Source organism: Cydia strobilella, chromosome 16 (genome assembly GCF_947568885.1).
Source record: "Cydia strobilella chromosome 16, ilCydStro3.1, whole genome shotgun sequence".
NCBI lineage: Eukaryota > Metazoa > Arthropoda > Insecta > Lepidoptera > Tortricidae > Cydia > Cydia strobilella.
In genome coordinates, this window is record NC_086056.1 from 10,162,776 (window position 1) to 10,185,212 (window position 22,437).

The 22,437-nt window shown below is 39.8% G+C and overlaps 1 protein-coding gene across 6 annotated transcripts; it reads right to left on the reverse strand.

The window, feature by feature from the left end:
- Positions 1 to 1,098: 1,098 nt before the first annotated feature.
- Positions 1,099 to 22,172, reverse strand: LOC134748290 (AT-rich interactive domain-containing protein 4A-like). Of its 6 annotated transcripts, none has more exons than XM_063683027.1 (26): positions 22,020 to 22,172; positions 21,594 to 21,638; positions 21,309 to 21,419; positions 20,783 to 20,939; positions 19,664 to 19,829; positions 18,821 to 19,030; positions 18,442 to 18,604; positions 18,143 to 18,280; positions 17,776 to 17,903; positions 17,254 to 17,416; positions 15,953 to 16,095; positions 14,919 to 15,211; positions 12,214 to 12,298; positions 11,029 to 11,145; positions 10,424 to 10,535; positions 9,615 to 9,761; positions 9,455 to 9,497; positions 9,230 to 9,322; positions 6,720 to 9,147; positions 6,313 to 6,461; positions 5,812 to 5,991; positions 5,300 to 5,453; positions 4,897 to 5,000; positions 3,479 to 3,652; positions 2,473 to 2,613; positions 1,099 to 1,695 (listed from the first exon to the last, which is right to left on the reverse strand). In XM_063683027.1, the coding sequence occupies exons 2-26, from the start codon at positions 21,594 to 21,596 to the stop codon at positions 1,664 to 1,666; spliced, it is 5,634 nt and encodes a 1,877-aa protein (XP_063539097.1). In that variant the 5' UTR covers positions 21,597 to 21,638; positions 22,020 to 22,172; the 3' UTR covers positions 1,099 to 1,663. The 6 variants fall into 6 exon arrangements, with proteins under 6 accessions (XP_063539097.1, XP_063539099.1, XP_063539098.1 ...); XM_063683029.1 differs by having other exon boundaries at positions 5,300 to 5,450; positions 10,439 to 10,535; positions 15,953 to 16,104; XM_063683028.1 differs by having other exon boundaries at positions 10,439 to 10,535; positions 15,953 to 16,104.
- Positions 22,173 to 22,437: the final 265 nt, after the last annotated feature.

The following is a 22,437-nucleotide window of genomic DNA, read 5'->3' on the forward strand; positions in this document are numbered from 1 at the left end:
TCCCCGATAAAAGCCTTTCAATGGGCGTCCATTTAACCTCTCGAATGTGTTTCCATAGTAAAAGTTGCTCATTATAATTCCAACACCTCCCTGGCAACGGGAATGCACTTATTTTTTAGCCACCGTGTATAAATAAATTTTGTTTATGGTATTTTTATACATCTTCATTTTTAGTTTTAATCGTGTGTCGATAGATGGCAGTGAATTTACTGTGCTGTGGCTACAAAATTTACTATGACAGTAGGGCTCTATGCTATTATATCCTCCTTGCTAACCCAGAAAATGACTTAAATACCTGTTCGAACTGCTAGCCCTTTCATTTGCCTATCCCAGACCAAAAAACTTATCAAACAATATAGCTAGCCCTTCATAAGGGCTACCCTAACAATTTAGCAGCTCATAAAACTTTCCCTTATTATGTTAGCCAACTTTTGTAAGTGGCCAGTATTGATTGACATTTATGCAATTATGAAACCTTTTACAATCTCTTGTAAAATAGATACTCGACAATTTCGAATACTTCATATCATGGAGACTATATAAAGGAGCCAAATCTCTATGTATGAAAAGTGTCCATCAAAAAACAGTAATTAGGCGGCGCCACCATACACCGAAATACTACCAAAAACAGGTTGTTTTTGGTAGTATTTCGGTGTTACGTAATTTGGTCGGGTTATTTGTTGGTTCATGTCCCAGAGCCTAACTAGCGCCACCGGAGAGATAAGGAACTATTATTTAAAGCTGAAAGCAGTCACTTTTGCAACAATTCTGCCATAACAGATTGGCATCCTTTCTATACCATCCATACTTCATATAGTAGACAATCGTTCGCTATCGGATGCGAAGTAATGTGTGCTTTATGAACAAGGTTAATGCTAAAAGAGTACCCTTATTTATGGCTAACCATCATAAGCAATATATTAAAACTCATACAAAAACCCTTTATAAGGGATAGCGGGCCGGTCCCTGCACATTACTATTTGATGCTGACCAACGAACTAGTCCCTGATGCTGACTGTATTAAGCCTTTGCTATACGCGGTGAGAGTTACTGTGTGTTGTTTATACAAGACAGGACAGGTGAAATGAACAGCTCATATCAATAAAACTGTCTATATTCAAATAAACGACATAATAAATTGAAGAAATATTATAAACCTTAAATAAAAATGTGTCAAATACATTTATCCCATATTTCGATCGATCAGTCTTCAAATATAATAAATAATGTATTTCTTTCCTATTAATAGTATGTAGTTCATGTATATATTTATGAAAGCAATATTCCGTTTAGATTCCGCATAATTGCACAATAACAGTATTGCTAAATATGTACTTTCACTTATTCCCCACATACCTAGGTAACATTTGCGAAACTATAAATTACATATACATACAATACTTCGGCGTCAAACCATGCGTTCAAGCCTTTAAATTATCCAGACGAAACATGTACCATAAATTATTATTTAGATACGATGAAATTTTATACAACGAGGTTGTACGATAGGCATAATAACAATACAGATTCTACATGCTAATGTTCTAGCTTGTTTTCAACGTAGCTTAACGGGAGACAGGCAAGTTCGCGTGCCCGTTCATTCTAAAACGAATGAACTGTCTGTTGGCGGCGGCTGAGATCAGGGCCCTCACTACTGCCTTCATCATGAGCAAGCCGCCTTCGCTGCCTTCACGGCTGAAACAATATAATCACATGATAAATTCTGCAAGACTGCAATAACCTAAAACATCTGGCATTTCATATAGTTGATCGTAAGTACGCTCGCTATCTATTGAGCGTAGAAATACCACATTTTACGTTCAGACAATGAAATTTAATTCTTCCACTATAGGGTATTTGACTACTAGTCAAACTAGTTTCTTTTTTCGAACTGTCAAAATGATTTGCCGCTATGGAATTTATATTAAATACTAGCAAATGACGTCACGGTCAACTTACCTACTCTTTATAGTGCTATACGATTTAAAATATAAAAATATATGTATACATTTTGTCTAAAAACAACTGTCTACATTTCTCTATTAATGTTTTGGTGCTTTATTTCATGCATGGTGTAAAATAATTTATTTTAAATGGATGCCAGAAGAGGGGCGCGGACCCGGCAGGCCCAGACGGAGATGGCGGGACGACCTAGACACCTTTCTCAACAACTATATATACAGGCACTATATCGGGAGTCGGTGAAGACAAGGGGAGAGGCCTTTGCCCAGCAGTGGGACACCATAATAGGCTAGTAAAAAAAAAAACAGTCAACATCCCTATTGCTAAGCATCAAGTGAATGAAAAAGTTTTCTCAATTAAGAGCTTTTCCGCATGGACAAAACTCGGAAATTCCTCACATTTTTATATGGGGGTACGAATTTTTCTATTTCCAAAAATGGAAACATCGTTTATTACTTGTAAAATTTTCCAAGAACCGTTCCAACTTTTTCGTAACTAGGTAATATTAACCTTCTCTCTCCTTGCGGCGCAGCTTCTTCCGGCGGCGGTCGATGGCGGCCAGCTCGGCCTTCACCGAGTGGTACGCCTTGCGCAGGTCCGCCAGCCGCGTCGTCAGCACGGTGATGCGGGTCTGGCAGTCCCATGACGGGTCTGAAACAGAAGTAAAAAAACATTGCGAATGGTGGTAAATTGTTAACGATTAATGTGAGATTTCCGTGCCAAATCACCGTAAAAGAGTGCCTCCGTGTGGGGACTGAGAGAGAGAAAACCTATCTGTGGGAGTATAGTACAAAGTAAGGTAGTTTCCACAAAGTGTTTCACGCTCACTTGGTATCTTCCTATCGGTTCCGGTTCGGTCTTCCCTAAAGCGGGATTTACATTACGAAATTAGTGTCACGCATGTTGCAATCAGTTTCACGAAAGTAGTTTTGATATATGCGAAAGTAATCTCGTGAAATAATTAGTGTCGTGAAATTCACAATATCGCAGGGCCCACGGCCCCATCAGCATCGAAGCTACACGTCCGCACAGCGCGGGCACTTTCGCGACACTAGTTTTTCACGTCGCATTTACACTACGAAATTAGTTGCATGACATTAATTTATTCGCTTGACACATGCATTACGAAAATATTCAATTACACGTGAAACTGTTGGTAAAACTACTGTCACAAAATCAATTTCACGCCACTAATTTCGTAACGTTATCAACGTTGGATAGTCTATGACACTCCGACTCGAGTATAAGAATTTTATCGATACGGTTTAGTCAATTATAAAAAAGCTCTCTATTATATCACGATTATATAAAATACTATTAAAGGCCTAGCCAAACTCGTACGGCCCGGCCACGACTTTGCGCGGCGGCGGCAGCAGTGAGCCACGGCCATAGGTGGGAACGAAAGGAACGATCCCTGTGTCTCGCTCCAACCTATGGTTATCGCCTTAGCCGAAGCCAGTCGCGCAATGTCGTGGCCAGGACGTTAGATGCGTGACGGATGGGTAGGGTAACTCACCGAGCTCGATGAAGAAGTTGTACTTGAGGTCGGCGGCGCGCGCGTCGTCCGTGTCGCGGCGCGCGCGCCGGCTGCGGCCGCGCCCCGCCCCCGCCCCCGCGCCCGCGCCCGCCCCCGCGCCCGACCCCGCCCCCGCGCACGACGACTCCGACGCCTTGCGCGACCGCGCGCCTCCTACAATATCAAAAAACCATATTCACCTCGCAAGCTCACTCATGTGTAAGCCGTAGCATTTAATTATAATAGCTCCTCTACACTATCGGCGATGATAGACGATAACTGGCGGGCACGATAGTGTAGAGGGAATACTCGGCAGTCCCCGCCAGTCATCGTCTATCATCGCCAATGATCGCCTGCGACCCGTGAATTGTCGGTTTTTTGGGCACGCATCAAAGGAAATCGCCGGGTGGTTGCGTTGTACAGGCGATCATGTACGTGGATACTTGCACGATGATCTTGCCGATGATACTATCAAAGGTCATCGCCATAGTGTACAGTACAGGAGGCATTAGACTTTTCTCAAACATGCAATTAAATGGGAGTCCCTTTGTTTGACATAATTATTGAGTCATAATTCATAATGTAATGATTGTCAGATTATCATTAGTCATAATTCTGAAACCGTTAACTTTTCAGGATTTTCGTAAGGTTATCCTATAGATAGGTTAGGTTAAGTTTGTTTTATGGCAATCCTGAAAGGTTACGGTGTTTCTGAGAAAAACCAAATTATGACTAACGAAAATGTGGATACATTATGACAAACCTTATGACTTAAAACTTTATGGGAAACAATAAATACCCAATGAAATGTCGTCAATAGGTGCGTGATACAGGCTTCAAAGTATCATGTTTCGGGCGGAGCAATGCGAGAGAACTGTTAAGGAATTTCATAGTAAATTGAACAGGCTAAACGGCTGATTTATAACTTTATATAACCTAAACCGTGCGTCGTAGCGCAAAAATAATCAAATCATCGTTCCCCTTTAAGAAACCCCCAAGTAATATATAAAAAAACACAATGAAAAAAAAAACTAGGCATATAGGGCTGTATCTCCTAAACCGTGCGTCGTAGTGCAAAAATAATAAAATTTTCGTTCCCCTTTAATACGCGACGCACTGAATAACCTATTCACATTAGGACATGAAACATTATCATCATCATATTTGTATTATTATTTCATTGCATGTTTGAGAAAAGCACTATACATACCTCGGCGTGAAAAGGGGTTGCCGGCCTCATAACATCTCTATTCTCTTCGGCCGGCAACCCCTTACTTCACGGCCTCTGTAGTAATGTACTATAACGCGCCAAGTGGTTAGATAAGTAAAGTTTTGTAACGTCTAAATCGAGACATGTAACTAAAAGGAGTATAGAAACATGACGCTGTTCGAGCATAAACACTTTGAAAGTTGTTTACCATGAGATTTGTCAATGTCCATGGCAGAGGCGTCATTCTCACGCCTGTCGTCTTCGTCTTCTTTCCTTTCCATCGGACTGTCTCGCTCCGAAATGCGCCGTTCTCTGTAATAAATTAAAGTACATATTTTTGCAGGAACACTAACACGGAAGAAAAATGGCAAAGTTTAGTCCTATATACGCGTATATCATATACAGTTCATCGTTTTCACCCAAGCATTGTAAATTCCTTATAGGTCTTTTTGTTACTTTTAGTCCATACTTCGCTCGTCTCCTCCCACGACTTTATGCAGCGACAAGTGACGCTACAGCTTCTCTCAGAAGACCTCGCTGCTGATCATCCCTGCTGTTCCCCAGTAGTCTACGAGATCTAGAATAGGCCTCATAGGTTTGGCGAGACTGACCTCATGGGCGACATGTCGAGGCTGCTGTCGGGCGTGGTGGGCGGCGTGTTGTCGAGCAGCGCGCGCCGCCCCCACGCGGCGGGGGCGCAGCTCGCCTCCGCCGCGTGTCCGCCCGCTACCGGCGAACGCGCTGAACCTGCGCGCCGTTCTTCTACTGAAGATAACAAATTAACACTGTATTCAATATTACTACGAATAAACATTACACAATTAGAGCACTACACATCGGTCAAATGGAAGAGGCGGCCGTCGAGGCTTGTAATTATTCGGGCGTACCTCAGGCGGGGTGTAGTGTAATAATAATCAGACAGAGATTACTCTCGATATTGAGATTGTATGGCGACAACCGGGAACACACACCCTAGTGACTTAGGTAAGCACGAACATGCCGTAGTGCAGTAATGACAAATGCACGTGAGGACGTGGCGCCTCGTCACGCATCGAGTCGCTTCGCGCTTTAATTTCCCACGAAAGGGCTCTTTATGTGCGGAGTGTGGAGTATAGGTAGAGACCTTTGTTGGCGTGTTGCGGCGCGCACGCGAACGGCATGTGCAGGTCCGGCCTTGGCGGCGGCTCGGCGTCGGGCGCGGGCGAGCCGGGGATGGTCTCCTCGCACAGCAGCAGCGACAGGTTGCTGTCGTCCTCGGCGGCGGCGAGGCCGCGCGCGCTGCCCGCCACCACTACGCGTGCGCCTGGGAAATAATACAGTGGCATGTACTTATCAGAAGCTATTTTACGCGCAATATTCAATCGTGATCTCAAAACTCGACAGATCAAAGGCTAGGCGAGTAAGGCGAGATCGAGCGTTGACTATTAAGACGCACTAGTCTGTCACATCTAAAATGACAGTTCGATTCCCAGTAGACAACCCACTCTGCAAAATCGTACTATTATTTCAGTACAAAAATAAATCAGGTAGTAGACCGGACAACCAAACTGTGTAAAGCATCTGAGATATTAATACAGAATTTAGGAGTGCCGGTATTCGTGGTTACTCCATCATGTATACTGACTGTGCTTGCGCTCGTTCTTGCAGGCGTCCTCCAGCATGAGCAGCGTCTCGCCGGCGCTCCACTCGCCGGGCGACTTGCCCGCGTGCAGCGCGCTGCGGGCCGCGTCCGTGCCGCTCCACTCCTCTACTGTCAGCTTGTCTATTATTAACCTGTGGAAACAATTATTCATCAATCAAAGTGGATTGTTAATCCGTACGCGCACACTTAATGAACACTCGAAATGGTCACATGTGCCCTCTGAATCTTGCTTAACCCGAAAGAACATTAACGAGTGCTATTCATCAATGCTATGATAAATTCCGACAGTACTTATGAACAATTATGAATTGTTACGACCTGAATTTGTGTGTCTTATGCTAAGTATTAACTACTGTTAGTTATTACATATGAAATATTGTGATATTTACCTTCTATCAGAATCATCAGAATCACTGGACTCGCTTCTATCCTCCGCCGGGAAAGGTGGCAAAGGAATGCTCGCCGCGGCAGCCTGGCTCGAATTAATCTGGCTAGACAGCTTCTGTATAGTGTCACTTAGCACCTTATTGTTCTTGCCCGGGGTAGGCATGGGCAGATCCGCTACACTCTTTCGTCGCTCCAGGATGTTTAAAGGACTTAATAACCTGGGCGGCGAGGGTTCTTTCGCCTTGACTTTCTTGATGTCTGCGAGATCACGTTTCGCATCGGTAAAGTTCGAAGGCTCACCGAAAATGGAATCCGTGACTGTTGGACTGATTTTCTTTAATGGCTCCTTAGTTAGAGGTTTTATGTCCTGTTTAGGAGTTTTAGTTTCTAGCGGTATGGGTGATTGTTTGCCTTCCGGTTTGCTAGTTTTAAGAAGGTCAGTTTTAGGTGTAAGCGCGCGTGGTTTATCTTTGTCTATTTTGTCTTCAACGGGTGGTGGAGACATGGACAACCGTTTAGCGCTGTTGATAGCTTTAAGAAGTTTGTCGGCTATCTTAGGGCCTTCGGATTGTACGAGGAAGGCGGGTGGCGGCTCAGGAATAACGTCGATTCGCGCCGGACTATCCGGCTCCGATTTGTCTTCTTCAGTATCTATCAGAGGACTTGATGGAGGTTCTAGTTTAGGATTTGGTTCAGGATCCAAACTCTTCAAAGGCTCGATTTTAACTTTGAGCACTTCCTTTGCTTCCTTGGGTTTCGACGTGCTTTCGATGGGATCCTTTGTTTTTGTACAACTCTCTTTGGGGTCCCTGTTGATTTTGAAAACACTTTCTTTTGGATCCTTATTGACTTTAATAATGTTTTCTTTGGGATTGAAAACACTTTCAGTAGTATCCGTTGGTTTGAAAATACTTTCTTTTGGATCTTTATCTTTTGGTTTAGGGTTTGTTTCTTTTGTATCTTTTAATTTGGGCACACTCTCTTTCGGATCCTTGGATTTTGGTGTACTTTCCTTTGGATCTTTGGATTTTAAAGCACTGTCTTTCAGATCTTTTGCTTTAACAGGAGTTTCTTTAGTATCTTTAGATTTGAAAATACTGTCTTTTGTATCTTTAGATTTCTGTACAGTTTCACTGGGTTCTTTAACTTCCGCCTCTATAATTTCTTTAACTTTAATTGTACTTTCTTTCGATTCCTTAACTTTAATGGGTTCTTTTTCTTTTGTTTCCTTTGGTTTAAAGATACTTTCTTTTGGTTCCTTGTTGATTTTAAACACATTGTCCTTTGGCTCGTCACTTGGAAGTGGGATAGAATCCAAATCAATAATTGGTGTTTCCTCCTTTACAGTCTCTTCCTTCGAATCTGGAGTGCTGTCACTCGTGGATTCTGAAGGTGTGCTTGGAATGGGTATGTCTTTTATTTGAATTAACGGGAATACAAGCGGAGGAGGCGTGTTCGCAGGCTCTGGAATACTTTCTAGAAGCTCTAGTTCCTTTTCTGGATTTCCCAGCATGCTTAAAATATTGTTTTCTGTTTTTGAATCCTCAACCTGTTCAGATTCGTTAGATGATTCTTTCACTGGTTCTGGAGATTTTGGTGACTCGGAAGTTGGCACAGAGCTAGAGCTTGGTTCTCCTAATTCTTCTTTAATAGCTATATTCTCAGGTTCGTCCTCAGACGATTGTTCATCATCAGCTCTGCTATCCGGCGAATCATCGATTAGTTCCCGAAGTTTCGAGACCTTGCTTTTCTTCGAGTAAGTTTCTTGATTCTTTGCAGGTATAAAGCCTTCAAAGCGATGTCCTGAACTGCCGTCGCCAGGGAAGGAATCTTCGTCTAAAGAAAATAGACCATCCTTGGAATCTTCCTCAGGGCTCTGTCGGCCTGGCGCGGTGCTCGTGGAGACAAAATCTCTGAAAGGCGACAGAGACGGCGATCGTAAAGGAGTCGTTCGGGTCTTCAATGGATCCTCGGAAATTTCTTCGCTCAGCGATTTAGACAGCGTTGAAGTGTATTTGCTAGGTGAAATATCATCAAAGATCCTATGAGTTCGTTTCTTCTTCTCATCATGCAGTTCTAGTTCAAACGGTTCCGGTTCCTTGAACTCGTAAACATCTTCATCTTTAGGTTGTTTCTCTGGCGGAGCTGGTTCGGGGGCAGACGCGGCGGCTTGTGGTGGGCTGGAAGCTTCCTTCTCCACCACTTCTTGCTTTATCGGTTCTTCAGTTTCCTGCTTGACTGTGTGAAGTCCTTTAAGTTCCGATCGTATTTCGTTCAGGTCGTAGTCCCGCCCTTGGTGCGTGGAAGAGCTGGGGCGTGGTTTCTTGGCAGGGGAAACAGCAGTGGGCGTGGATACTGTCCTGATTGGCCTTTTGCGAGGTTTGCTAGAACTACTGCTGTCGCTGGACTTAGCGTCTTTAGACCTGGGTGCTACGAAAAAAGAGTTTGCGGTTAGTCATATGTATGACTGGTTTATTCTGCAATTTAAAACAATTCATTTTATAATACAAACTTTTTATATTGGACTTGTCGTCAGGTTTCTTAGGTCGTTTCACGTTGTCATCGCTATCTGAATCGCTATCCGAATCAGAGCGAGTCGATGATTCTGAAAGAAATACTCAGATTTAGGATAAACATTATAATAATGTAGCCTATTTATGAACCACTGTTGGCCCAATGCATCAATCAAGTTCAATTTATCATATAAACTTAATTTTTGCATCATTGTCAACAATACCTTCTGTCCTCTTTGATCTGACCCGTCTGCTGTTACTTATGCTCTGAAATAAACAAAAACATGGTAAGTTTACTAATAAATCAACAAATCATTGTAACTAAACTAGAAAAGTGTATCTTACAGCCAGGAAACTACCATCACGACGGAAAATTAAACCAACCTTCTTATTTCGCGTCTCATGCTGCGTCACGTTAAGAGCGATCCTCTGTGGTTTAATCCACTCGTCGTATCTCGTGTTCCACCCCGTATAATGCACCCGCAGCATCCCCTCCGACGAGATCTCGATCACTTTCGCCTCGTACGTCACCTGAGATACAACATCGTTAGACACATGCTAGATCTCAAAGTTTATACTTTGAGAAACTTAAACGAACGAAATGAACCGATTGACCCGAGATAAATGCAGGAATTCGCTTTGCAGGTAGTCAGCGTCCAAAACATTATTACATGCATGGTTTAACAAAACAATATTAAAGAAGTGTGAATTTTAGAAAATAACTGAAGACAACAAATCCGTTTCACCTGCCATCGCAACTATGCTTTACAATCAGTTATGATAAAAAAAATCCTTCTCTTTAATAACAACTTAAAAATAGCGAGTTGTTATTGTATTTAAATAAATGTTGCATTGGAACAAAATACTAAACTACATACTAACATTACTAAATAAATGCTTTCGAAGCTGACTGTACATAAATGTAATAAAGATGTTAGGAATTGGATCACACATTCTATCTTCGGTAATACACGTCTTAGCGCGTTTTTATCACTTTCACAATTAGTTAGGGCATAAAAAGTTGGTAATGAAACGTGCATTGAGTTCTTTTGGACAAAATATTATAATGTACGAGCATAACCATACATTACACAAATTATTTGTTATAACCCAGTGTCAATGTTTAAATGGTTAGTAGGACAAGTTACAATTCATCTCGGAGTCATGGCCAACATAAATGTATAATTATTTACCTTCGGTTTCATTACCTTTGATTCCGACTGCGTGGGTCCGTAGTACACCTTTAGCTTGTCTCCCACTTGAGCTTTCACGTTGCTTGCACGAGTCGGCTCATTTGTTGATGGTCTGGTGAAAAAACAGATAAATTAAATATAGAACTCAAAACAACTAGTTAATAAAGTCTTCATTATTGATGCCAGGGCTCTCCTTCATAAATCTTTTTAGGGTTCCGTACGCCAAGGGGAAAACGGGACCCTATTACTAAGACTGTCCGTCCGTGTGTCACCAGGCTGTATCTCATGAACCGTGCTAAATACTAAAAACAGAATAAAATAAAAATTTAAGTGGGGCTCCCATACAACAAACGTGATTTTTTGCCGCTTTTTGCGTAATGGTACGGAACCCTTCGTGCGCAAGTCCGACTCGCACTTGGCCGGTTTTTTTAAATGTTTATTTTATAGGTTCTAAAAAAGAAACTAATTTGACTAGTAGGAGAATACCCTATTATGATGGCGCTGTCACACTCCAGATGTTTTACCGTGCCGCCGCTATGCCACTATTCCGAACCGATATAGCTATTATCTAGACGACATGTAGTTTATTTCGCGTGTGAACTCACTCGGTAGTTTTGCGCTTCCTCGGTCGCTTGCTGCTGTTAGACGCGATGGTGTTTCCGCTGCTCGCCGAGTTAGCGCTCTGGCTGCGGCGACTTTGCATTTTCTTTGTTGGCCCACATCTAAGAAAAAATCAATAGACCTTGTCTTTATTTATATCCCTAATACTAGACAGTTCAAATTTGTCGAAGCAATTTGTCTGTCTGTCTCATACAAATGGTTATTTATTATTTATTTATCGTATGGCTTCGTTACATGTCACTGGATACAAAACTTTAGAGAATATTTATATTATACCAGAGGCATAGACATAGTATAGTAGTTATAGACATGAAACCGAGCGACCAAGGGTAAGAGAAAGACATATTCATGTATGGCAGCATAATCCTTTTTCTCTTTTACTCTAATAAATTTTGGTATTTCGCCATCGCCTCCTACCTATGCTGCCATAACCCGACCATGAAAGAAAACCCGGTGGGTGATAAGGACAAAGCATGGCACTATTATCTCTTTCCTCTTATAGGAATCGCAATAAGACTATCTTTCTCTATTAAAGAGTGTCAGGCCCTTGCAAAGAGGATATAATAAGATAGAGCGGTACTGTCATAGTAAATTTTGTAACCACAGTAAATTCACTGCCATCTATCGACACACTTTAAAACTAAAAATGAAGATTTATAAAAATACGATAAAATGTATTTAAATATGGATAAATGTTTTTTTTATTTCCATTAATTATTTTATATGATTTTGACCCATGTTCTTTTACTGATATGCGTTGAAATTGTTAAATATCAAACAAACCGTCAACGCCCTCTATGCGAGAGTAGGCCAAAGGTATTAGCGCCCTCTGATCGAGAATCAAATTTTCGTGATTTTCGAGGCACGTTTTTTCCTTAGACTGTATCCATCTATTACGGAGTTATATTTATCTTTGATTATACTAACAACTTAAAATTAAAATTTCGCCCTACTCAGGTAAATAAATACAAATGGTTACAAAAGCATAATGATTTTCTGACGACGCTCGGTTGGTTTAGGGCCAACACACACTAGCGTCTCCTCAACTCTATGGTGCTGCTCGACGCAACTGCACAGCAACGCCATTTTCCATAGTGCTGATCTGGTGCCGACGCCCAAAAGACGCTAGTGTGGGGTGGCCCTTAGGGTTAATGTCGGTATGAACATACCTTGAGGCTCGGCCAGAACTATCACTGTCGGTGGACACGTGTGGTCGACGTGACGCGCGCGGCGTGATAACAGCGCTTGTACTTTCTATAAAACAGACGGATTAAAGTTAAATAAACTTTTTTTAAGGGTTGTTTGTAGCAAAGAGAACGAAATTTTCCATTTCCAAAATATAAACTTTCTAACTTAAAAAAAAATTAAAATTTAAACTGTTTATTCCAAAAAAAGAAATTACAAATTTAACTACTTACAGACTTAGCCTAATCTACACTCTAATAGATTGTACGCTAAGTATGGTCTTATTTCTATTACATTTATATTATTACTATTTATTTAACACATATAATATGATATATATAATATGATGTTTAACTTAAATATTCAGGCAGTGCTTTTTAGGGTTCCGTAGCCAAATGGTAAAAAACGGAACCCTTATAAATTTGTCATGTCTGTCTGTCCGTCCGTATGTCACAGCCACTTTTTTCCGAAACTATAAGAACTATACTGTTGAAACTTGGTAAGTAGATGCATTCTGTGAACCGCATTAAGATTTTCACACAAAAATAGAAAAAAAAAATTTTGGGGTTCCCCATACACAGAACTAAAACTCAAAAATTTTTTTTTCATCAAACCCATACATGTGGGGTATCTATGGATAGGTCTTCAAAAATGATATTGAGGTTTCTAATATCATTTATTTCTAAACTGAATACTTCGCGCGAGAGACACTTTCAAAGTGGTAAAGTGTGCCCCCCCCCCCCCCGCCCCTCGTAACTTCTAAAATATATGATGTATTACCATGCAAACTTCCACCGAAAATTGGTTTGAACGAGATCTAGTAAGTAGTTTTTTTTTAATACGTCATAAATCGTAAACCGCAATTTACCTTTCACTCACGTTTCACATAAAAAGTACATTGTTAAAATTATGTCATGTACGGAACCCTCGGTGCGCGAGTCCGACTCGCACTTGGCCGGTTTTTTTAGCATTATTTTAATTTTATGGGACTTACCCTCTTCTAAATTATCTATTATATCTCTAGGAAGACTATTTAAGATGTGTGGCAAATAACTCGACCAGACTCTTTGCCCATAATAGTTGTTGCTACTTGGTATATTGAAATATTTTTTATTTATCAGTACTCTAAGGTTAGTTGGTCTGTCATACCTATTCAGACTTTCCAATTTATGTCTATATTCTAATATTATCGCTAGTTTCACGTTATCATACACATTCATTATTCTACAATGTTGGAATAATTTATCATAATTATGTTTATATTTGATTTTTAGCGGTACAATGGATTTTAAGATTCTAAACTGTAAACTATATATTCGCTGTGACTTTTGTGGGTTCTGCCATAGCTAGATATTCCATAGTTTATCACCGAGTCAGCCATGGCCATGTATATTAGACGGAGTGTATTATAGGGCATTTTGTTTTTAAGTATTGTCAGGTTACTGAGTACAGCTCTTAGTCTCTTACATACATGGTCAATGTGGGACTCCAATTAAATTTATTATCTATTATAAGTCCAAGGTATTTATGCTGTTCTACTATGTCCAGGGGCTCACAGTCACAGCTCCAACTTGACCCATGTAAAATGTTACTGAAATTTCTGAATCAAATCTAATTGAAATTGTATGCAATAAGCTTAGCAGATTTTATTATGCATTGTATAATCTAAGTAAAAGAGTTAAAGAGTCTGCTTTACTTACTGCCTACCATGCATACTAATATACATAAAAATACTAAGATATGGCGTCATGTTCTGGGGAAATTCCACTGATCGCGAGGCTGCTTTTAAGGCGCAAAAAAAATGTTTAAGATCTGTTTGTAGATTACAATAAATGGAAACCTGTAAACCACATTTCATTAGGTTCAATATACTAACCCTGCCATGTCTATACATTTTTGAAACTGCGGTTTACATTAAAAACAACATGGATCAATTTTCAATGTTTAAAAGTACTCGCAGATGCGAAAAAATTTACATCCAATCCGTGAACTCGGCTTTGCTTGCTAAAAGTATCTTTGGGATGGCACCCAAAATATGCAATAAGTTGCCAAAACATATTATTGCAATAGATAATGTAACTGAATTTAAGAAATGCCTGTATGAATTTTTGGTACAAAAGCATACTATTCGATAATGGAATATACTGAACATATTTTGAATTTAAGTTGTTTTTAGTTTTAAGTACACTCTTATTTTTGTTTGAGATTTAACACATTATTTTCGTTTGACATCATGTTATAATTAGTGCATGCTCCATCTCTTCTTGATTATATTTGTATACCAAATGGCAAAACATAGTGAAACATAAATTATTGTATAAAATCTATATTTAACCTATGTTTACAAATAAATAAATTTTGATTTTGAGATTTAATCGTTATTTTTGGAAACTTTCTGCATCTTGCACATCTATTTAATAAAAACACAATACATACATGGCACTGTAAAGCACCATCTATTTAACCTGTTAATCTCGGGGACACGATATTTTCTTAGACCATCATCTTATCTCTCCACCATCTCTTATACAATCAATGAATTTTTGATATTAGTAATGTTATGTGTCTCGCTCTTCTCCAATATGGCGTCTTTAATGTAAGATCTTTTATATTGTGTTCCAATAAAGAATACAGCATTAATTAATTGCGTGTTATTCCAAGACATTACAAGTAATAAATGTGTCCTTACCTTTGGACGATATGGGTCGTCGTTTCGGCGTCCGCTTCTCAAGCGCCTCCATCTTGACGGGCAGCGTACGGTTCCGCGACTGCGAACGCGGTTTGACGACAATCTTCTCCTCGCTCGTCGTCGTTGTTGTTGTTGTTGACGTTGTACTTTTGTTATCCTTGTCCTTCTCTTTCTCTTTATCCTTTTCCTTCTCTTTGTCCTTTTCTTTCTCTTTGTCCTTTTCTTTCTCTTTGTCCTTTTCTTTCTCTTTGTCCTTTTCTTTTTCCTTGTCTTTCTCTTTTTCCTTTTCCACCCTGGGCAGATAAATACGGGTTATGGCTTATTTAGACTTAATTACGTTACGGACTATTGATGTTACATGCAATTCAGCCGGCCGATCAAATGCCGAAATGTTATGAAACTCACATGCGAGTTCTCGCACCTATTGAGACGGTCGGTTTAGCCTTAAGGTTAATGGCACAAAGCTTCATTAATTTCACGAACTTACGAGGCAACATAAAATGTAAAAATAATTGTTTATTTTTTATGTCGAGTACGAATACGCCGATCGCGGCTTGGGTTTGCCTCGCCACGCAATTTCGTCGCAAAGCGGCTCGTTCTGAGTGAACTATACTTGCATTACTTGCAAAGATAGACATGACTCCGTAATATATGGATACAGTCTAAGGAAAAAACGTGCCTCGAAAATCACGAAAATTTGACTCTCGATCAGATGGCGCCAGTACCTTTGCGCGCGCCTACTCTCGTATAGAGGGCGTTGACGGTTTCGTTTGTTATTTAACAATTTTAACGCATATCAGTGAAAGAACATGGGTCAAAATCGTAAAAATAATTAATGCAAATAATAAAAATAATTTATCCATATTTAAATACATTTTATCGTATTTTTATAAATCTTCATTTTTAGTTTTAAAGTGTGTCGACAGATGGCAGTGAATTTGTTGTGGTTACAAAATTTACTATGACAGTACCGCTCTATAATATTATATCCTCTTTGCTTGCCTTTAAAGTACCTATAAGTAACTTTGACTTACTTAGGAGCAGTGATGATAAGCGGCTGGTTATCCGCGCTATCTTCTTCATCGCTTCCCCTGATTTTCTCCTTGGGTTTCTCAGTTTTCTCTAACTTCTCCTCCTTCTCACTTTTGTCCGTTTCGCTCTTGTCAGAGTCCTTGTCCTTGGTGCGCTGTAACGATGTAGCATGTACTGGCCATAATCGGTGTCGGCCCACTTTACATGTAAGTGTTTATAAAGTGGGCCGATATACGCAAACAAAAAGGAAACTAAAATTAAGTAACGACTAATTAGGTACAGCGTGGTTATATTCAAAAGGAATTGGACGTTAAAAAAGTCAATTCTTCTACATTTAAGAATTTACTTTTTTAACGTCGATCATTGCCCCCCGCAAGGCATCTCGTGCAGTTGTGAGGCACATTGGGTAGATTAGATTTAGCATATAGCTTTCAGGGCCTAAGCTTTTTAACTGCTTTTGTCTAAGAACAAGTTTGGGAACAAATCAAATTATTTTATTAAATATTTTGATTTGTGTTTTTTTAAGTAGTCACACTACTATATATAAATTAAAAACTGTAATAGATGTCATATATTAAAGAAAAAGTGACGAAGCCTGAAGATCTAATCCGGCCTTCACCACTGGAGGGCTTCGTCACTAGTTTTTAATTTATATATAGTAGTGTGACTACTTAAAAAAACACAAATCAAAATATTTAATAAAATAATTTGATTTGTTCCCAAACTTGTTCATAGATGGCAGCACCAGTCTCTCTCGCTACAACGTAAGTCCGTAAGGAGTTCGTTTAGGAGGTGCAAGCGCGCACTGCTTGCCCTTAGGGCTGGTCAAAAACGCCTAGTCTTACTAAGATGGCATATAGTCGAGAAATTCGGACGGGCACCGCCGTGGCGGGGTGGCCTAGGGGTTCATGGCGTTAGCCGCGATAGCTAAAGACGCCGGTTCGTATCCGGCCTTCACCACTGGAGGGCTTCGTCACTTTTTCTTTAATATATGACATCTATTACAGTTTTTAATGCTTTTGTCTAATTTAAAAGAGGCCTCTGGTTTAAAGTTTTTCTCTTTTTTGATATTTTTTTTAAAATGCATGTGTGCACTGAGGCACTGAGTACGTGAATATCATTTATTTATTGTATTGTCATTTACATAATAGGTGTTACATAAAATAAAGTCAGATCATGACACCCTGTAAGGGCACACAATAGTAATATTATTCTAGGCTAATTACATTTACTTATAGTAATCAATTTAAATTAAAATAAAAACACGTCAGACGGCGCGGCGGCGCGGCGGCGTCAACATTACCTGAGTGTTGGTGGGCGTGGAGCAGGCGGAGGAGGAGGTGGGCGGCTGCTTGTCGCGGTCGCGGATGAGCGAGCGGCCGGCGGGCGGCGTGCGCGCGCCGCGCGGGTGCGCCACCAGCGTCACGCCCAGCTTGCGGTAGAAGTCCTCGAAGCTGTGCAGGAATCTGCCGAGAGAGGTAGCCGATAGCTCTTGGTCTCAGGTTGACCACGCACAAAGGCGTATAGCGTCACTATGATGCAGAACAGAAGATCTAACTTGTCCACTAATCTAATCTTGGCTCCAGATACCTGCCCTCCATGGTAGTGTTTTAACATTGAAAATGTTTTGCAGATCGTTTTCGTGCGGGAATATAATTTGGCTATATTTCCGAAAGTAATAAAGATGACGAATGGCAGTGGTGTCAAAAGATACAGGAGCTCGCGGGGGAATTTTCATTTGTTTAACAGAACTTCCTGCCGCCCCTCTCGCCTGCTGAGCCTAAAAGCGGTTTCGCAAGTGTTGATAAAAATAAAAATTTCTTACTTCTTATAAGCCTGCTTGCATAAATTTGTGATGCTAGTGGTGACTGGATGAAAACCCATCTTGTCAGCTATAGTCTTCCATTGATTCTGATTCGTCACCCTATTATAGCCTCCCAGTTTTTGCACCACCTACAAAAAACGCACCTATGAGTTTGGGATACAATACGTACAGCTACTGTGCGATGAATTCTACTTGCCTCGCAAGGCAAATGCATCGCGCTATGAACAAAGTCGGACCAATAGTACGTTCAGAAAAGCAGAAGTATGAACGAGTTAATAAAGACGTTATCTAAGAATGCAAGGAATTGTTTATAAATAATCTGACACTGCAAATATTAACGAATAATTTAAAAAAAAAAACAGCTTACTCTAAATAATCTGTAGAGATCAATATCCCTGTTGGCAATAGTGGGGTTCCTGTTAAGCGGCGTGCCACGATCATCCATAAACTTGTAGAGTTGAGCCACAAAGTGGTCTTTTTCTTCACGAGGCTCGTCATCGGAGCTCTAAAATAAAAATACAATGATAATCATATCGACTATTCGTATGCTTATAAATATGTCGCAGTCAAATTGTAAGAATCCGCCGTTTACAAACGGCGTCGTCAATTAACAAACGTTTTTACGTAAACTCTGTCGGCCGAGCCGAGCCTGTCTGAACTACTTACGTCGTCGGAGGTATTGCGCGGCTCATTGAAGAGCGCCGCGCGGTCCCAGTGCGGTGGCAGCGTACCGTTGTTTAGAAACTGCAGCGCCGCCTCCACACCGCCCCATTCTAGCGGCGCGCTGCCTTTGCGGAACTCCCGGGCTTCCTTCTTTGGAACTGTGTAACTACAAACAAAACAATCCTTTAATATTTCTGGGTTACATTTGTATTACTCATAAATTTTGTTATTTTATGTCGAAAGATATGAAGAAGCCTTGTTACAATACCATGAATTATATTTATTCAGCGTTTCGTGAACGCACATAAAATCATAGTGGAGGATGATTGTTTTAAGTGTAAAATCTCATTCGGGTCATGCGATAGATGGGATCGTGACTCACTATCGGCCGTCCTTGAAGGAGCGCACTAGGTAGTCCTCCTTGACCTTGATGGCGGGCGTGGGCGCGACCACGAGCGCGGGGAAGGCGGGCTGGTGCGGGCGCCGCCGCTCGGCGCCGCCCGCCGCCTCCACCAGCACCACGCGCCCCACGTGCGGCTCGCTGTCCGCCGGCATGCGCCGAGTGCCCACTTCCCCTTCACTCTCATCTGACCTAATGGGGACAATTAGCTTTTGTTCATTTATAGCTACATTTACGGCCTACGGAGATATTTTAAAAGGTATTTTTAAAAGGTTAAATTATACAAATTTAAAGGCGTTTTTAAATTATCGTTTTGCATTGCGAATTGCGATAGTTACGTCCGTTACGTGCGACTGTAAGGAACGTATTTTGCCGCGTTGCGTCTCTTAGTTATCGTTTTTATAAAAACAGTTTGTCGTTCCAGTAACAAACTCTTATCCCTTAAATGCATGATTTTTTGTATAACTTTTTAATAAATTGAAATAGATGTGTCATGTTGTATAGATTGAGGGAAAAATAAAGAAAAAAATCATAGTATTTAAAAAAACATATATTTTTTACGATGCATATATACATCATTATGCATTTAAGGGTTATTCCGTTACAGCACGAGAAAGTGTTATGCTCGTTCAATCCCTTTATCCGCCCTTCCGCGCCGCGTCCGCCCTTTGCTGCAGAAACATCGTATGTAGCCATTGTAGCCTCGGAATTCGATCTATTTTCAAGTCATTAATTCCAAATACATCCGAAACTTCAAGACCTTAAATTTCAAACCCCAAACTTAAGAGTGGGGGAAAGTTTAAATAAAAAAACAAAGAAACTTACGCAGCTCTTCCTCTCCTCCCGCGCCGCCCTGCTATGACTGGCGTAGAAAAATGCTCTGGATGTGTGAGAGGTAACTGGTCCAATGTCTCACTCTCGTTAAAGTGCCTCCCGCTCTTTAGACATAGTGCTGATCGCCGCAAGGTCGTGATGTCGCCGTCGTCAAACACTATAGAGGAAAGTATTGAATGGTTCAGTTTTTAATTTTTTAACTATAGTTGGTCAAACCAATATGTCAGTAAATTAGAACAAAAAGAACTATACTTATCCTTTTCTTTTGGGTGCTAGTGCTAGTGTAAGACAAAGATAGTATGATTCTCTCTGTCTGTTTGAAATGATACAGTCCTTGAAAAACGATATTTATTCGAGATTAATGTTGGGTGGGAAATAATTCACAAAGTATATAAAAACAATGCATAAGTTTCCAAGTTTGCTCCATTCACTCTGACTCACAAAATGACTTCTAACCTCTACCCTCTACTCACCTACAAACTGTGCATACCAAGGTAATGGCAATTTGATTTGTCTGAAAAAAGATTCACTACAATGGAATGGAGAGCCTTTAAAATATCTGGACAGCTAGAGGATATTTTATTGTATTATAATGCACATGATTATGTCTAAAGGCCTTTAAAATGTACATGACCCCAATTAACTTGTTTTGTCTACGCTTTACAGGCAAAACTCATGGGTCTGTATCTGTAAATGATACGATACAATCATTTATTGATAAAAAAATATTTTTACATGTCATTATGTCTTAATTCTATTACAGTATAGTAAACTATATTTGTTTACAGATATAAAAGCTTGTGTTCCTTTAAAGCAGAAAACACTATGCCTAGATTAGATAAAAGGATTTAATTGTACCAGTTCTCAAGATGGTATAATCCCTACTATTAAGTATAAAACAATTTATTGCCTAAACATGACAAACAGAAAACAATTAATAAGTAAGACAAACATATCCCTTTAAGAGATCTCTTTCACCTTACCCTTGACTCGAAACCCTTTGCTTATTGAAGTTTTATAAAAAATAAAAAGTCAGTATTTGCATTTCCAGTAAGTTACCAAAAGGCATTCTCCTGTTGTACCAATGTTGGTACACTTTACAAAACTTACCAACAGTGTACTGGCTGCAATCCTGGATCTTGGTGATGACCGCCTCCACAGCATCCTTCTTAGGGTCCTGCTTGACCTCCACTGTGCTGCCAATGCGCAGGGTTCCTTTTATGACATCATCATTCACTGTTATGTTGCCTCCAGCCTTGAGTGTGACCTGGAAATTGGTTTGGGTTTAACATAGGTTTTAAAAATTGTGGCAATAGTAAGAATGTGAAATTGAATTTAAGAAGAGGGAGCAATTAATGGCAGGGGTAGTAGGGGGCGCTTTATGCAAGATTTATTCTATTTATTACCAGTTTTTTTTTACTTGTATCTGATTTTGGTTGTAATTAGCTGTAAACACTTCTGGAAACATTATTAAGAAGTTACCCCTATTATATACAGGATACTGGCTTGAGGTCTGCCAAGTCTGGCAATTAAGGTTGTTGCATGGTGTAGATCAAATTAAACAAACATTTTTCTATAATGTACTAGTTTATGTTAATAAAGCTTTGCCTACTTTTTAGATGACATTAGTACTTACCTTGCATTTTATGCTTCTGGCTACTTTCTTAATCTTTGCTTCACAGAAAGCACCCTTGTATTTAGCACTGACATCAGTGCCCACTGGCAGGAATGGAGGTTCATCCACCTGCTGCAATGTAACATAATATCATAAACACAATATGCTTATACAAAGAAACCCAAAATAAATACATAAACAAAAACAATTTAAGGCATTTAACATTGATTTTGAACATGATTTTATTAAAACATACATACAAATGAACACTTAGTTTTATAATATTGGTAGTAGGATTATACTAACCATATTAGCTATGTTGAAATTCAGTATTGATCTTGAAACAAGGCCCTGAAAGAAGACACAAAACAGTTTAGTAATTGTTCATGAAACAAACAAGATAATTTGATTTCCATCACTAATTCAGTATTATTACAACCGACAAAGAATGCAAAACGAGAAAAACATACCTATAAATCATAACAGTATATTGTAAAACAAAGTGGCACTGCTAGGACGCCAAGCCTAAAGTGGCGTACGTGACCATAGGTTATAGCAGGGTAAATTAGGTTCTTTCCTTTTTGAGAACATGCTAAGGTGTGAACATGACCGTCAGTTTTCTGAGGCAAAAAAACCTAAATCTATAGAAACTGCGATTTAGAACAATAACTACAAGTTATACGACACACTTATATAGATTGCGCGGCAAACAAATGCAATGAAAGAACAAACCTGGCAAATATAATATATTAGTATAATTTCATTAACACTTGCATCAACTCCCGGTTAACACGTAATACGAGTCCATTTTAGATTAAAATTAATTTATTTTAGTAAAATCAATCAAACGAACACCATTTTCGTTTCACTTTTTTGACAATAAGACCGTAAATGTTGCTATATCAACCAATTTCATGCAATGAATAAAATAAATATCACTATCGAATGTTGCCTTAGAAAAAAATAAAGAGCTCTGTAGAACTTTCTTGAATTTTCTAGGACTAATGCATATTAAACTGCTTCCAATATTACATTTTTTGATAAAAATTACAATGATTAACAAAAACAATTATTTTATTTTATTCTGATACAGCATGCTCGTAATGAAGTTTTGGAACGTTTTAAAATTTTGACACAATGAACATTGAAC